Below are 18,632 nucleotides of genomic sequence, written 5' to 3' on the forward strand. Positions count from 1 at the left end.
GCTGATCTGCCACAGATGGCAGCTGGTAGTCCATAAAGCTGGATTGTTTCCATATACTCCATTAAAGCATTGTGGTCAGTGAAAGAGCAACCAACATAATTAACTGCCAAATTATGGTATTACTTGTTGCTCCTTCAACATATTGGTTTCATTAGCAACTAGTTCTATCTACTTGGAACAACCTTTCAATATGCATAGCAGCTCCAGGCCCAGAAACATGCTGCGGGGGAGTTTCACTATTTTGAATAGATATTTTGAAGATAATGTTGTGTTTTATTATTTTCATTTTTGGTTTCAATTTCTTTTTGAACATAGGCTGCAGATACTTGCTTTGCCTAAGTGTGATTTCTAATTGCAAGTACATACAGTGTATTGAACAACATGAAGATTCCTAAGCTGCATTTAATTTATTATAATTACTTTATACTGTACCTCTTTAGTCACTAGGGAATGCAATGTAAAAGCCAGTCAACATTAGCACTTGAAAACTCTGACTACTCTTTTCTCTGTCTTATCACTGCCATTTGATGGTACCAGTATTGTTATTTCAGCAGTGACTTTCTTTATGGTAAGAAGGGGAAAATGAAGCTTTCCAAAAGAATAAACAGTGTTCTCCCACCGATACATCAAACTGCTTCTTGTTCTTTTTACTGTTTCCCACTTGTTATTGCATCTATAACACTTTCCAAATTCTCATGCAGGGCATCTGATGCAGTTCACAGTTACAATTGCTGCCAAAGGAAAACTAAAGTTATTGTATCAAGGTATTGAACAGTGGGAGGGCTGGGGCTGGAGGCTTTGTTCAGCTTTAGCCATTCTTTTCTAGTCCAATTTAAGGTACTAAGTTAGAATGGCATTTGTATTGTATTCACTGGCAAAAGCCTCTACCTCATGCAGTATTTCAGGCAGATTAAAGACAGAGTAGTTAAGTCACATTGCATTTTTTTATGTGGTGAGACAATCATTAGCACATACTTCTTTAATGCAAGTTCTGGTAACACAATCTAAAATTTTACTTCATTTTATCATAGAATAGGAAGCACTAAACAAAACACCAAAACGCAACACTGACAAGAAGTGACAAAAATTATTTCCCCATTATATTTATAAAATCCAAGGGACTGCTTCCAGAGTAAAGCTGCATAAAAAACAGCATCTTGTGTTTCCAGAATGGATGGTAAGGTCCATCTGTTTTTACTGGTATGCAGTGAAATGGAGAGGAAAAGGTATCTCTGACAGAAGTAAGGCTGTGCCATGCAGCATAACTTCGTTTTCTTGCATCTCTCATAAATTAGTTTCAGTCACCTTGGCAGAGGTTACAGTCACTGTTTATGTATATCACAGCAGTGCAAAGCTTGTGACTCCTGGATGGAAGATCAGTGGGTAGCCACAACAAAAGCACAGTACTCACCTACAGGAGGTAGCATATCAGCTGACTTCTCGAACAGCCATGTGAGACTGTATACACAAAAATAACACACATGTTTTCAAGTGAAATTAAGTTTTCACCTCATGCCTATAAGGCAGATTATTAAAAATCATAGATTTGATAAAGTGTAATTTATAAACGATTGTATCTCCAGTTTTATGCCACCTTTTTCCTCCTTTTTCTTTTTTATACATTTCTATTGAATATACATAGCTGAATCACCTTTTAAGTTTCTTCTTAATTTTCCAATATCATGTTATTGCTCCATTAAGTCTGCTTCCTCAGGTTCCTTATATGTTCTAAGTTGGCTTTATTTATTAATTTATTATATTTTTTTTTAGTCATGGCCTTTTATTCCTCTTCTAGCCTGGATCATTTATCTATTTACCTCTTGATACTTGCTCTTTTCTGCTTTGACTCTTCCTTTTCCTTTGCTCTGACAAATATTTCATACTACCAACCTTCTGGCCTTTTCCACATCAAAGAAAAAAACAGTTCAGTAAAATCTCCATTAAATTGTGGTCATGTACAAAAGAGCAAAGTTTACTTTGCAGTTCCCTATTCGTTCAGCTTTCTACATAGAATTGTCTTCCAGTCAAAACGTAAGAGTTATCTCTCAACCATATTTAGTCCTGCCTTTTGTATAGAAAGCAGTCTGAAGTGTTGTAGTCCAACTGATATGGTAATGAGATATTTGATGGTGAATTCTATGTGTTCCTAAACTTTTTAGGCTTGGGTAGTGCCATCTGACTGCTCCTAGTTCATAATTTCTCCAGCTCATTGCCTAAGCACAGACTCATATCCAGAGAGAACAAAGTGCTCTCAAAAACAAAAGTGGTTTAATATCTGTCAATACTTTTGTAGATCACCTAAAATTTCACTCATGTCTTCAGCTGGGGCATCTCCGTAGTATATCCACATGAAAATAATACTTGGAGCCATGCTGTGTGAGCAAACTGTCTGTTCGCTTATCTTCCTTAGGCTTTTAGCCAAACAAAATTCTTAATTTTGCCTCCAGCGGTTTTCCAGAGCTCTCCCAAATCTTTTCAGCTTGTGAAAGTAATCCACTTCTAAAATCTTTCCTCCATAAATAAATTTGATGAACAGCAAGCTGTCATTGTGTGTGAAAACAGGAAGCAAGCACAAGACCTTCTCCTTTAGGGAGATAAAGTCCTTCCTGCCTCTCTGCTTGCCCCAGCTGCTCTTCTATTTCTGAAAATGAAACAGCCTTTCTGCTTGGAGTGGAGCGCTCTCTTAAACAGGACTAGGTACACATACACACACACACATTGTCTGTAAAAGTCAGAACTTTTCAATAATTTCCAATTTTGACAGAAGTTGAGAAAAAATAGAAAGGAAGCTGTCTGATAATGTAATAAACATCCTGGTTTAGCAATTTCAGATTCTTTTATTCCCAAATTACTTTTTGAAAACTTTACATTAGAAGGCTAAAGCCTAAAGCAAACATCTTATTTTTTCTTAAAATCAAAAGTTTGAATTGATCTAAAATCTTACTTTTATAAAAAATGTCGGAGTCAAACTCAACATGCATTTTGAAGTTACAGAATTCCCTTTGGAAAATAAATGTCATAGCTCTGAATGATATTTAAATCCCTATCTGACACTTCTTGATCCAACGTTCATGGCGGAATCTTGAAACATACTACGTTAACAAAATAATCTGCTCATTTTTTTCACTCAAGCTGGAGATTACTGTTCAAAATGAAGGTTACAGAAAAAGTTATCAGTAAAAATAGCATTTTCAAATAGATGCAGATATATTCTTCTGACTGGCAGCTGTTTTAACTCATGTCAACCAAAGAAGCCAAGTAGGAATAAGAGTTACATGCTGAAGAGTATGACTTTACATGAAAAGATAGCAAAATATGTGCCTATATCATCAGTGGAAGACCTTTTTTGCACTATAGCAGTCTTCTGCAGGTTATTTATTGCAGTTTTGCAATGCACTCTGGTATGGTGTTAGAAGACTTAATTATACCAGAAAGACTCTTTCAAAGACTGAAAAGCACAAAAAATTTGAAAATACTTTAAACATAATTCAGAAAAACATTCTCATTTCAAATGTTTTTTTTCAATTTTGTCTTAAACCTCCTGAGTTCTGGATATCTGTGTTAGTGGCACTTAGTCCTAACACTGAGTTATACTGTCCTAGATGTGGAGTGATGCTCTCCCTAATTCAGTTTTCCTTTTGTGGACTGTACATTCTTACACGCATATACCTGCATACATACACACACACAAACACATGCACACAAAGACACTACTTAAACAAATTTAATCTAAATTTATTTTCTCTCAGGTTATCTTCACAATTATCCTTCTTCATTTTTCTACCCTTAAATTAGTACCCCATCCATCACAGCTGTGTTTTCAAAGTGCCTTAGCTTCCAGACTCAAATGTACGTCTAAGCAGAGAAAAAAATGAAGAAAAAAAACCCCAAAACACGCTGATGCTTGGCAAATTCAACACATTCAGCAAACTGCTATTCCTTACTCATTGTATGAAGACATAGAGAGAATCTTTGAGAGTTAAACGCAACAAAACAATCTGCAAGTTGCATGAAGGAAAAGAAAAAGAAAAAAAGAGAGGAAAAGAAAATAAGACATTCCTCTTAACTCCGAGATTTAGTTCCCATCCTGAAATGGGATAGGCTTGCTGGGTAGGTTTGGGTTCACTTTGTTTTGCAGAAAAGTGATATTATCACTCAGACTGCTATTGTAGTTATTCTCACATTTTTTCTGTCAGCTTTCACACCAGTTTGATCTTGGTTGGCTGCAAGAGGGCCATCTAGTTGCTCTCTCACTCCTCCTCAACAGAACAGGGTAAGAAAATTATATGGAAAAGCTCATGGGTTGCAATAAAGACAGGTAGATCACTTCCCATTACCATCAGGGGCAAAACTGACTCAACTTGGGAAAATCAATTTGATTTATTGCCCATTAAAAATAGAGCCGGATGGCGAGAAACAAACAAAAACCCTAAAATACCCCCAGTTCTTCCCAGGCTCTACTTCACTTCTTCATTACTGCTCTTGTTGGCAGATGTTTAAGTATCTCAGAAAACTTCTAATTTCTAATCTAGCAGCCTGATTCGTATTTTAAATAATGCAGACTTCACTGACAAATGTGGGGGAAAGGCTGCTTGTGAGTTAATCGAGAATATAAATAAACAAATTAATAAATACATTCACATTCTGTGGGTACCATTCAGCTGGAGGTGAGGACAGGGCACAATTATCTTTAATTAGAAAGATCCAGACTGGTTTAATTTTGGATCCCAAAACCTGAGAAGTTTCTTTCCTCATACAAAAAGCTGCACAAGCATTTCCTTTTGTCTGTGAGGATTCTCCTTTATGACACAGCAGACTGTTGGCAGAGAAAAGTGTGAACTGCATGCCGACAACAAATTTTCTGAGGACATACTTTTCTTAATCATTTCTCACAATTGTATTATTAGTTTACTAGGAAGAAACAGCTGTTATAACCCTATTTTTTCACCACTTTACAAAAATTAAAAAATAAAAAAACCCTGATATTTTGCAAACTATAGTGAAATCTAATTCTATCTAAGATCCAGTTGAATATCTGGTGATGACCCACAAAGTTTCTGTAGGGTTACAGCTTCTGTGCTGTCCTCAGCAACCATAATTATACGGCACTTGAGCCTCAGGAAACAAAGATATACATTCCAATGAGACAAAGATAGAAATTTCCCCAAAGACTGCCCTGAGCTCTGTAATGACTTTTAAAAAAAAAACAAAACCACAAATATATATACAAAAAGTCATTCTCAAAACAGGCATCAGCATTCTTTTTTTCACCATAACAGTACAATAGGAAAAGAAAGTTAATGTGCATTCAGTTGTTACAACCAACATCTGTGTCTGTACCAAAAGAGTGCCTGGGTCAGGAGGGCACAGCAAAAGTTTCCCTGATGAAGATATTTTGGGGTTTTTTTGGGAAAGTGTGGGATGAACACACACCTCTCCCTTGAGCATTAACTTCGAGATGTTACAGTGGCACACAGTATTAAGCATATGATTCTACTGACAAATTTTACTTTTTTTTTTTTTTTAAATAGGCTGGGAAGTGATATTAAGTCTCTTTTCCTTGTTAGTCTTGAGGAGGCATGGGATTTAACTTACTTGCTTTTTTGAAAGCAGATAAGAGTCATAGAACTTTACATTTCTCAAAAATCTATTTTTTGTCCAGACGAGCAGTTCTGCTGGACGCTGTTAGTGATAAAATTGTCCTTAAATATTCACCTCTTCAGGATTACCTTTACAGCTCATCTTGGCACTGTTTAACCAAGCAAAAGTAATCTAGTTTGCAGATGGTAAAAATCCTCTTCAGAGTTCGATGAATTGTGATAAAACATTTTTACAACTTCATTCTGCTGGTTTGTTGCACAGAAGGAAGTATTCCTCCCCTCTTGTCATGCTGTTCAGATAACCTGAAATAGTTGGAATTGTTACTATTACGTAGGAAAAACTATTATGTGTAAAAAAGTATTACATACTATAAGAAAACAGATCCAGCTAACAGGATCAAACAATATGTGCCTTCATAAATCTGTTTTGATTAGTCTGGATTTCTACTTTCCCCGATCCCTCATATACAGTGAAGAGCGACAGTAGAGATGATTCATTTCAATTGCATTAGTCACAGGTAAATAAGCATCTTCTAAATTTATAGTCAAGACAGATACTTCAAGTTATCTGGGTGAACTTCAATCTAGAGAGGGTGCAGGTGAAGAAAAAAAGGAAACACTTCAGTGGACAGTGTTCACTAGACTTTTTTTCTTATAAGGAATGTGAGATACTTAAAAAATACCCAGCCACAAATAGGGTGAAGAGCTACTTCTCAGTCACCCTTCTGCCCTTGGCAAGGATTTAATGGCCTTTACACTTCTAGCTATTGGACTGCCTGCATTTATCCAGACATCTGTCATATCTAGATCATGTTAGCAAAATGTATCCTGACATCTTGAAAACTGCTTAGACACAAAAACTTCTGAATAACTGTTTTTTCCATTTATATATCTTATAAGAAAGGCTTTATGGAAGCTTTCGCTTGCTTCTAATCCATAAACTACACCAAATTTAAAGGTTCACAGTGCTCTTAATCCCATATAACCTATATTCTCCTCATTGTGATTACAGGACACGGGTAAGCCACTTCCATGCAAAACAAGTGAATGCTGAAAAAATGTAGTTGCTGTTTAATGGCAATTATTTGCCAAACAGGTGGATAACTTTGATCCAGGGAGAAAAAAACCCCAGAATTTCTTATTGCAAAACCAAGCTAATATTTTTAAAAGCATCTTAAAAATTAGTTAGGATGAGTGTCATGGTTTGATCCCAGCTGGTAACTAATTACCACACAGCAGCTCACTCACTCTGCCCCTCCCCCCAGTGGGATGGGGAGGAGAATCAGAAAAAATTAAAACCTGTGGGTTGAGATAAGAACAGTTTAATAATTAAAATAAAGTAAATATAATACTGCTACTAATACAAGTAATAATAATTGTAATGAAAATTGAGACCACAAAGAGAAAGAGAGGGGAATAGAACTGAAGAAAAGCAAGTCATGCACAATGCAATTGCTCACCACCCACAGACTGATGCCCAGCCAGTCCCTGAGCAGCAATTGGCTCCTCCTAGCCAACTCCCACCTGTTTATATACTGAGCATGACATTCTATAGTATGGAATGTTCCTTTGGCTTGTTCAGGTTGGCTGTGCTTCCTTCCAGCTTCTTGTGGTAGAGCATGAGAAAATGAATAGTCCTTGAATTAGGGTAAGCTCTACTTATCGACAACTAAAACATCAGTAAATTAACATTATTCTCATATTATATCTAAGACACAGCACCGTACCAGCTACTAGGAAGAACATTAATTCAATCCATTTGAAATCAGGACAATGAGACAAATTTTTTTATTCTTTCTGACTTCAGATATTTGGAGGTTGTCATGTAAGCAGAAAATTAATATGGGGAAATTTGTTTTAGGTTAATTTACTGAGTAATCCAATCTTAAGAATCATAAAGGTACTTTCACACTTTTTACCTACCTTTCAAGTGAACAGTTTCAACTGAGGTCATGTTATAAGAAAATAAAAATCTTCAAGTCTGATCACCCAAAACCTAATGTTGCGTTGGGCTTCAAAGACGCATCAATCCCTATGCATTTACTCATGTTTAACTGAAGCGTGAATCTTAAGTAATAAAAATTTTAGTTTTAGTCATGAGGAAGATGAGACTTTATTTTACTGTTTGCTTGGGTAGGGTAACATTGGGTTTGTTCACTGGGTGCTGTTTGATGTTTTGCTGAATTTAATACTGAAACAACTCTATGTGGTTTACAAGAAGTAGATGTCTTAAAATCTGCTGATTCCTTGCTTGGTACCCATTTAGGTACATCTGTTATTCAAGTGACAGCCACAGACGCTGATGATGCCAACTATGGAAACAGTGCCAAAGTGGTGTACAGCATCCTCCAGGGACAGCCATATTTCTCAGTGGATCCAGAAACAGGTTAGTAATTCATTTAGTCTTACTTTTTGCAAATACAGAGACAGGATGCAGGGATCAAGAGGTTTTTCACTTGCATTTAAATATTGGAACAAGCTTATGGTATCATATGACTTGTCATGAAGCTGATACACTTTTTCTAAATGGCAACTGGAATCACAGTGAAAGTATGCCTTTTTCTGTTAAAATAAAATTATTTCAGAAGAACTTCTTTACTTGGTACCAGAAGATGAGTGTTAACTGTAAAGGTCAACAGTCCAGCAAGGATGTAGCTTACTGTAAAGGGTCCAAAGAATCATGAAAATATTAAAATTTATTTTACACCAGTTTCTGGGAATTTCATCTGCTTGTCTTTAAGAAAAGAAAAAAGGAGCTGGAAAGTGTCAGAATATAAGGTTTAAAAAAAAAAATATCCCCAAAGGTAAATTAAATATTTCTAAAGGTTTGTGATTGATTCTTGATTTTTGACAATTTTTAACTCTTTAAGTTGAAGTTTTTAACAACTGTACTCTGATTCCAACAGCTATTAGAATTGAAGCAAGAAGCATTAATGATTCTAAGTTGTAAAGTATGAATGGACACCCTTTTCACTGTTACACCAGAAATTACATAAGAGACAGACACAAAGAAGAAAAACTTGTTTGAACTTTGGATATCTATAATCCAAAATCAGGATTCACAAAAGAAACAAAGAACACCACTCTCCTCTCCTCCAGATATTTAATCCTAATGCACATAAGATTTAGCAGGAATTGCATTATCTTGTTCCTGCACATTATCTACATTTTTCTAGTTTGAGAATCCAGAGTTTAAGTGCAATTGTGCCCAGAATCCCTGAAGTTAATAATCCATTAAGCACAATCAGATGATGCCTAATTTCCTTTTGAAACAAATTCTTTTTTAAATACAGCAAGGGCATTGTATAAAAAAGATTGTATGTCACATGGCTATAGTTTTAAAGGGAAGCATAATAATTTTGCCTAGGATTAAAGTGTTTGGGTTTTTTCCACCTTTTCCCTGTCTCTCTTCTTTTTCTTTTTTCTCCAGTGTCCTACTCAAAACATATGTACTAGGCATAAGCAGGGAAACAGGCTCAGTACCACATGGTCATTAACTGATAGCAGCAGGAGATCAGGCAGGCAAACGGTTTTGGGGAGACCTGGGCTCTCATCTTTGTTTCTAGGATTATCTTTCATTTTTATCCAATTTGCTTTTTAATGTTACATATATTAACAAGCCTAGGTAAAGTAATCAGAACCTGGTAATCCTGGATCAGACATAAATGCTATAACCACTAGACTACAAAGGTGTTTCTTTTTTTCCTTTGTTTCACTCTCTTTCTATGAATAGGAGTCTTCCAATGTAGCTGCTTTTTGCAGAATAAACCAGTTTCCATATCAAGATAAGCTTGTAATGAGAGCCACCTTCTGAGAAAGGAAAGGCAAAGGTGTAAATACCCCAGGCAAGAAGGATGCTGTATTTAAATTCTCCCACTTCACAAGAGAAAACCCTCATCACTTCAGCCTTGCAAAGCCACCACCTTCAAAATACAAAAAAAAAAAAAAAAAAAAAAAAATAAAAAATAAAAAAAGCTCTGCTTGATTTTCTGAAAGAAAACTTGTGTGTGTCCACTTCAATGAAATGGTCTTTTGGGCTCTGGACCCCAAGAGAATTGAGGTGACTTCTGTGTTCAGGCTATGGGATTTTTGGTTTTGTCTCCTGAGCTCCCTACTTTTGTGTCTGCAGAACACTCTGAGACATTTAAATTACATTTATGAAATTAGTGAGACTGGACACCCAGAAAAGATTTTATAGTCTTGTCTATTTTTTTTTTTATTACTTATAACCCTAGCTATCTTACAGCGGCCATCACTGGACATTAAAATCTATGCTCTATTACAGTCCAAAGAATGAATCCAAGGCATGTTAGAGTTCAGTCTTGCGCTATAACATCAAAACCTCACCAGGTTTGGAGGTTAAAAATGCATTAAAATAATAGCTGGGGACAGTAGCTGAAAAGTATCATTAATTCAACAAATTTATATTTTTGTCATTGAAAGAATGATTAGATTCATTTAGCACATCACAAACAATGAATAATAACCCTGTTACATTTATTTCTCCTTTATTTTTCTTAAAATCACATTAAATCAGCCTTAGATTGAAAGGCTTATTGCCGTATTTCTTGTTTTGATTACTATGGATTAACATCTGCACAGTTACCTTATGTGAATCCATGTAAAAACTCTGAGATTAAAGTGGGTGGTACTTCACTTCTCTGTTTCTTCTTTTCCTCTCTTTTCCAAGGCATAATCAAGACTGCTTTACCGGACATGAGCAGAGAAAACAGGGAACAGTACCAAGTGGTCATCCAGGCAAAGGACATGGGAGGCCAGATGGGAGGACTATCAGGGACCACCACTGTGAACATCACTCTGACGGATGTCAACGACAATCCACCTCGCTTCCCCCAGAGTATGGAGCATCTCATAGTTCTGTTGTTTTCCAAAAAACTTCTCTAAAATCAGCTGTTATACTGTCACAATCTGGGATTTTTTTTCTCCCTTTTTATTTAGTATAAATACTAGCCCACTGCTGCATCTATGTTGCAGCATTATTAAGACAAATGGGAATCACTGCTTCCATTTCTTTAAGAGCAAAATACTTCTTGGAATGATAAACTTACTTCCCACTCTTAGTGTGCTTACAGGAATGTGAGCTGTAACAATAACCTAGGCTAACTGCAGTGACTTGAAAGCCTTTAGAGGAATTCAATTACAAAATCTAGAAGTTTTTGGAGGCACTTATAGTTCCACATGTTTAGCTTCCTTTTTGTTATAAATTTATATAAATATAAGGTATTTGCAGTGACACTTTTGTAGTTTGTACAATTGGGGTTGAAAACCCATTCAGCACTCGGATGTTTGGTATATTAGTTGTATTTAAAAGGAACATTCAGGACCCCTTAAGTGTCTTAGAAGAAAGCAAAGGGCTTGTAAATACGGGAAAAGAGGGTAGTTGTAAGAAAGATACTCGACTGTACTTCATTACAAGTCAATATTTAACATACAGGTCCTTATTGGACCCTTCAAATAAGGATTGTGCATTTTATCAGGTGCAGGTGTGCATTCTGTCAGATATTTAAGGTATTTTTCCAGTGCTACAACTTCACTCAGTAAATTAATATTAATTTACATAAGAAAACAGATAAAAAAATAACATCAGATTCGGGAATGTCACATGCAAATGCTGACTATATCAGATTTTTTTTTTTCATATTATTGGTAATAAATAACTGAAAACATTGATTTAGAAACATTTGTGTATTGCCTAGTGATGAGAGATCTTCATTGTCTAGTTCTGACTGGACAGAATAACCAGAAGAAAAACACTGGATTTATACTTTTTCTGCAACAGCTTATCTTTATAGTTAGACTTTTATGGCAAATGTTGTCAGAAAATATATATACATTCACTTTTCAAACACATGGGCAAGAATAAAATGTATAATCAGATTTCTTTCTAGCAAACCTTGATTATAAAAACATTAAATGAAACCAACCATTGAAAGAGCACAAGTATATTCACAGTAAATTAAAGAAAATCTGAATGTATCTGCATTTAAATTAACTATAGCAATTAACATGAACATGTATCAAATGTTCTTTACCATGACACTTTAGTATGTATTACCAATAACAGATGAATGAATGACTTTCACACAGAACACCTACAAATCCTGAGTGTATTTTTCAAAAGAATTTTTTAAAAGTGCCTATTTTGTTTTAAACTCTTTTCAAAATCCACACTGATTTCTAAAACTCTTGTGCCTTGAGAAAACAAAACAAAGTCCCCTACTACTTCTAAATATATCTGGGAATATTTCTAGAAAACTGAGAAAATAGATCTATATCTACTGTTAAATAATCAAGGTTAGAACTGTTTCTTATTGTTGAGGCTCTCTGTTCCTTAAAGCTGAAGAAAAAAAAAAAAAAAAACACCACACATTAAAAGCACAGCACTAAATGGCTTTGAAGAATCATTTGGAATTTTTGTGACAGTTTGTCAATCAACTCCAAATCTTGTTTTAAAGTTTAGTATGATGACTAACTGCATTTTTCTTACAGTGTTTCAAACTTCAGGTTACTTAAAAAATCCAGGTGAAATTGAAGATGTTTATTATTCAGAAGAACAAAGCTTCTCAAAACAAAAAATGCTTGATTTTGCTGTTCCAGGCACCTACCAGTTCAGCTCTCCTGAGTCTGCGCCACCTGGGACTCCTCTTGGCAGAATTAAAGCCAATGACCCTGATGTGGGTGAAAATGCAGAGATTGAGTATAACATCTCCAATGGGGATGGATCAGACATGTTTGATATCATCACTGACAAGGACACACAGGAAGGGATTATAACTGTCAAAAAGGTTTATTTTTTCTCCCTCTTTTATATGTACTTAGCTCTCCAGGTGTTATCGTTATTTTTCTTTTTTCAGGGAAAGGGAGGCTAGATCTCATGAGGGGTCAGGCTGCCAAGGAGTTGTTGTATTAGTTTTGTTCTTCTCTTTCTTCAGCAGGTATCTGTTATTTTCAAGTCTCAAGGGAAATTTACTGGCATGTCACTTCACATAAAGCAATATTTCAGTGGCTGCTGTCTGTTCAATATATACGTACTATCACACACAGTACTTTCAGATTAGGGCTGTGAAAACCTGGATGGGTTCAGTTCACAGGGGGATTTGTCAGCTGAATACTGCAGTAAGGCTCACAAGGGTTGGAGGCTCACCTGAAGTCTGATGAACTTACACCTCCCAGGCTAAATTGTCCCTCTCTAATCTGTCCAACAGTCAGGTATTCCCAGTACCTAAAATCTGTTTTGGTTTAAGTCCAACCTTAGTGAAACTCAAGTTGTTATATATTATGTCAATGGAAGTCCAAAGAGCAAAGACATGGGCAGAAATTTAATTCAAATTACTATATCTCTGACAGATTTGTTTGCAGCTTTTTAGTGTTCAGACTGTTGCACTCTGAATGCTCCTTTCAGTTCTATTGTTACTGAACACATCAGTAACAATTAATTGAGATATACATATATATAAAATATAGATCTATACACATATATTTGGAAACAGGCAGGTTTATGTATGTGCATGCATGTATATGTTTGCACATATAAATGTATGTATACATGTGTGTGTATGGATATATGTAATACAGATGTCATGTACATTGGAAATCAGACTCCATAGTTTTTCTTTTCACTTTGGAACATGGAGGCCAGAGACAGGCCTGGGTCGCTCCTAATGCAGAAATTGAAAGGGTAGATGGTATTGGGGGAGGAGTAAGGAAAAAGGAAATAGGACAGAGAGCATTTAGGAGCTGGGATAGTTGTTCTTGTTCCTACCAATGAGATGAGACAAATAAGACCTTTAGCAACTCCTAGTGATGGATTGAGTCCAATTTCCCTGTTTCTTTCTTCTATAGATTGAAACCTCCTGGTTTTCCAGCAATCTGAACGAGTAGTAGGCAAAGGGATTATAATTGCCTTGCTGGACTATAATATTCACTATTTTGCTTATACTTAGAACAAGCCCTAATATATTCCATCTTCTTCAAGAGGCATTAAATATTAAAGTTTTTGCTGTAAAAGTGCCTGTATTTCTAATTCAGCATTAAAAAACTGACTCACTTTTCTTGTAAAGTGACACAATTTTCTCTATTATTATTGTTATTTGCTCCCCAGCATCTGGATTTTGAAAACAAGAAGTTATATAACTTAAGAGTGGAAGCAACCAACACTCATCCTGATCCTCGTTTTCTCCAACTGGGGCCATTCAAAGACACAGCTATGGTCAAAATTTCTGTGGAAGACATAGATGAACCTCCAGTGTTCAGCAGACCCTGGTATTTAATAGAAGTAGATGAAGATGCCAAGGAAGGAAACATTATTGGGCAGGTTGTAGCCCAAGACCCAGATATAACAAAGAATGCAATAAAGTAAGCCATTACACAATATAAAATGTTTTAGATGTGGGTTGAGTCTTATGCAAAAGAGTGGTGAGAGTGCAATGTAATAGGGGGCCACCTGCATAATTAAGCACATAGGGGCTACTGAAAAGTGTCAAGCAGATAAATATCAGTGGGAGCTTGTGAAGGCAAATACAGTTAACAGAGCAGACTATGCTCCTGAAGGACAGCTAATAGGATCCAGGTAAAAGGAAATGAGAGGTCAGCATTTAATGACATCTTGTTCTAGTACTTTCACCAAACTGTTCATAAGATTATCCTTTTGAAACATGTTTTCAGCAGCAAATTTATGTAAAATACTCAAAATGGTGTATTTCTACACTCATCGCTGGTTGATAGCTGTTGGCCTTCTGTACCTTCATAATCCCTTAGATATAACATCGTCCACCATGTTCTATAGCTTAACTGTTTAATGATCACGTTATAATAAAAAAAAACTATTAGAGGTAAGAGTTCAGTGCTGTGAAATTGCTGTAATTGTCAGCCATCTGCTACTATTATCTGCAGTGACAAACACAGCACTGACATTTGTGTATTTACCATGCAACTGATTATGAAACTTGATTTCTGCATTTCTGAACAAGCCTGTTATGTTCTGCATCAGTACAGTTTGAGGTAGGAGATATGAGGGAATGAAGAAAATAAAATATTTTAAAGTAATCTATGTATAAAATCTTGACTCAACCTGCTATAACTGGTAACTACTAGACTAACTTAAAAAAAAATCCCAACAACTGTAAGATGATTTTTTCCTTGCTGAGAAAGAACAAAGCAAAAAAAAACAACTGTCATAAAACGTGATTTTAGGAATTTTCATCTTAAACAACAACAAATGCAAAGATTTTTATGGTGATTTTGATGGTCCTTCTAACATCTCAAAAATATCTTGCTATAAATTGATAGTTAATTATATTTGAAATGCATGTCCTTTAATAACTGAGTTCTTCAAGAAACAATTAATTGGCAAAAACATTACCTAGAGAATGTTCATTTTTTAGTTGTTATCCCAGCATTCACTTTATAAGCTAAAATGTAATTTCAAATATCAGTCTAACAAACTGCCCACATAAATAGTTTGCTTTTCATCCCACCCACTGGTCTTAAAAATCTGTTCAGTATTTGTAACATGTTGCACTTCTCAGGTAGCTACAGGAAAGCTTAAGCTAATTGTAAAGAAAATGTTCTTGATTAACCACAGTAAAAATTAGAAATGTTTTAGAGGTGGCTGTAGACACTGTCACAGGAGATAGTGATGCTCAGTTGTACTGTATCTTGACAGATATTCTGTGGATCGACACACTGACCTTGACAGAATATTTAACATCTATTCAGGAAATGGATCCTTATTCATCTCAAAGGCACTTGACCGGGAAGAAACTCCCTGGCACAACATCACTGTCATAGCAACTGAAATCAGTAAGCTGGAAATCATCTACCTCGGAACATTAGAACCAAGAAAAGATTGAAATTCTATGATTTATCTTGTTTCATTAGTTTTGCCCTTATTCAGTTATTAACAAGATGCAGAGTGTCTTTAAATGCACATCTCAAAGTTCAGTTTGGTACTTTAGGTTTGTCTTTGCCCATTTATGAAAAGATAATTTTGAAATCTCAACAAAACTATATACAGTATATCTTATACAAGTTAACTGGTTCTCTGAGAATTCCCAGCAAATAATCTGGTGCAGGTGTGATGTACTGGCTTTATCCTAAGCTAAGTCTTTGGGAAAATCCTTGGAAAATAAAGATATCTATGACAAATAATACACTGTCAGAATGACCATTGTAAACAGGGGAAGTATATATGATTTACTTCAACCGTTTTAACTTAGATCAGGAAATAGCTTCATTTGAAGCCAAAACTAGAGGAAATTCTTTGCCTTCCATGTCTGAAGCAAAGCCTGGCCCTAAGTCTTTCACCTGGATTCTTTACTATTCTGTTGGATCCTTTTAGATCTGGATGTCTTTTGCCTGTCTTTTTTTCCAGCAAACTGCTAATAGAAGGGAAAGAGAGATACTGATTTTAAGGAACAACTTTTATCCCGTCCTTCATTCTCCCTATAAATTCCCCAGGAGTCTATGTGCTTAACAGTCTGGGAGTCGGGTAATATGGAGAGATTAATTATATCCCCATTTTCAGAAAGATTTTCCTCATAGATGCTTTTTCATTGTTTGGTCAAATATGGCCTTGACCTTGAGTTGTGTTTGGTCTATTTTTTTTTTTTTTTTTTTTTTTTTTTTTGTGGTGGTTGTGTTGACTGACACTGTTTAACTGCTTTACCAATGTTCTTGACAGCTCAGCCTCAGGAAGCAGCTTCTTCAATGAATCATTTACTGCACTGATGTATGGAATACAAGTCCATAATAACTCAGTGACCTCTTTTAATGCAAATCAATTTAAGATTACTTTATATTATTTCTAAAGATATATATACTATTATAGAACAAATTGTTTTAAATATATGCTTTATGCATATGGGATGCATGTCAGTAAAAAATGAAATGCAATTTTTTTGGTATAATCAAGAAAAATGAACATTTCTATTGTCTATTGAAAAAATAAATTTTATAATTTCAGGTCTTTTCATAGACATAGACTGTAAATCTTTGCATTGTAATATAAATAATTTTCTTGTTTCAGATAACCCTAAACAAAGTAGCCAGATACCTGTCTTCATCCGGATTTTAGACATAAATGATCATGCACCAGAATTTGCCAAATACTATGAAACATTTGTTTGTGAAAATGCAAAAGCAGGACAGGTAAACAAATACTTATTTTAATGAAGTACTTGTAATTAAACTATCCTGGAATATCCTCATGACGACTTCAAGGTATCTTAATTTGAACAACTGCAAACCAACCCAGCCTCTTTATTCCCTATCTTCTACAGAATCTACCAGTTGATTCAAAAACTGAGGAGATAAAAGATGCAGGATTGTACCCTAGTATAATAACATAACGTGTAATACAAAATTGTACTCTAATGTGTTTTTTCATTCCTAATATCAGAATGTATTTTTCAGAAATACTTATCATAATGCTACAAAACCCTTTATACCGTCCGATAATTCAAATTCTTTCTGGATTTTTTTCAAAGCTATAGTTAAAGTAGCCACATCTTCAAGTGCAAAAGGGAGGAAAATCTTCTATTATGCTTTAGTAAAGGAGATGTGAAAAATAGACTTTTACAAAAATAACAGATAATGCAACTGTTTCCATTTTAAATTAAACTTCATTTTGGAATTAAGTAGAATTTGATCAAAGCTCATGTAGATCTCATTCTAAACTATTTCAGCAATTCTGTAATAAATTAAAAAGACAATAACAAGGTTTGTAGTGAAAATAAAGTGAATAACTGGGAACTGGGAAAGAAGGCAGACCAACGGAATTCAGAGCCAAGATATTACAGAAATCTTTTGGTATTACTGCCATTAGAACCAACATCTATTTATGATAATGCCAGTCAGACTTTCAGTTTTAAATCCTGTGAAGAAAGGTCTATGTTTTGCTGAATGTTAATTCTGACAGTATTTAGCAAAGAACTGGATTTAATAGCAGATTGGGTATCTCAAGATGGTCTTTCAAGTATGGGCCTAAGTCCATGCATAAGCCTATTCTCTAGACTGATGCATTTTTGAGTGGAAGAAAAAGCTTGAGATCATTTTCACCAGCACAAATCTGGCTGGGCTCCTGCTCAAGCGTAGACACCAGGATGGCGTCCTAAACTCAGTTTAGGTCTGTCCTTGTGTCTCGTTAGTTTTATGCAGACACATCCAACCAAAGCTGACTGACTTCACAGAAATTATGTTGGAAGGATCAGAATGTAGGATATTTTGCTTGTCCTTAGATCACAGTGACAATACAACAGTCAGAGGCTTTACAGGGCTGTGGAATATGGGTACACGTCAGGAAGCATGCTTATGTTTTACCTTGGTCACTGTCCAGTGCTGTATTTAACACAGCCACGAGGGCTGCACTGAAAGTAGCATAAGTGGTACCTGAGATGAGTCTAGAATTTCAGATCCTGCAAAACTCTAGACAGAGCCAGTACATGCAATTTACCAGTTGCAATTCAAATGGTGTTTTATGAGTGGTTTAACAGATGTGGGAGAGGGGAAAGAAAAAAAAGAAAAAAAAAAAAAAAAAGAGACCAAAAAGGGAGAAAAAGAGGATACAGTGGATTGCTGGAGCTTGCTTTCAATTCTACTATTCTACTTATTTTTTATTCATTGCACCTAATACTGGAATTTACGTAAGTGTGTTAGAAAGACAGAAGATACTTTGAATGAAATCACTTGGCTTTGAAGAGGTACTTGACCATGATTTTAATTCTTATGCAAGAAAGTCTTTTTTAAGAAAGTAATTTTGATGTAAAAGACATAAATAGAGGGATATGCATATCAAAGGCTGTGCTGAATTAAATTAAAACAGTGGAAGAAATTACAATATCAGAAAAATTAACAAGGAGCACCTTTCACAACTGGGGTTTATGATCAGAACATTGTGCCTTAACCAGAGACATAAATTGTCATGAGAATACAGTTCAAGCATTACATAATGAGCAAAAAAATCCCTAAACTTCTGGTTCTTGTACCCTCATAGTTGTTTGTTGATTTTTTTGT

At 35.3% G+C, this 18,632-nt stretch overlaps 1 protein-coding gene across 1 annotated transcript in view; it reads left to right on the forward strand.

Annotated features, from left to right (window-relative positions):
- Positions 1–18,632, forward strand: part of CDH9 (cadherin 9) — a 67,110-nt gene that overhangs the window by 37,540 nt on the left and 10,938 nt on the right. Inside the window, exons 3-8 of the mRNA XM_056333591.1 lie at positions 7,867–7,986; positions 10,291–10,458; positions 12,219–12,406; positions 13,723–13,976; positions 15,286–15,422; positions 16,648–16,769. Coding sequence (XP_056189566.1) covers positions 7,867–7,986; positions 10,291–10,458; positions 12,219–12,406; positions 13,723–13,976; positions 15,286–15,422; positions 16,648–16,769 — 989 coding nt within the window. The remainder of the gene's footprint in view (positions 1–7,866; positions 7,987–10,290; positions 10,459–12,218; positions 12,407–13,722; positions 13,977–15,285; positions 15,423–16,647; positions 16,770–18,632) is intronic.

Source organism: Falco biarmicus, chromosome 3 (assembly GCF_023638135.1).
Source record: "Falco biarmicus isolate bFalBia1 chromosome 3, bFalBia1.pri, whole genome shotgun sequence".
NCBI classification, from domain to species: Eukaryota; Metazoa; Chordata; class Aves; order Falconiformes; family Falconidae; genus Falco; species Falco biarmicus.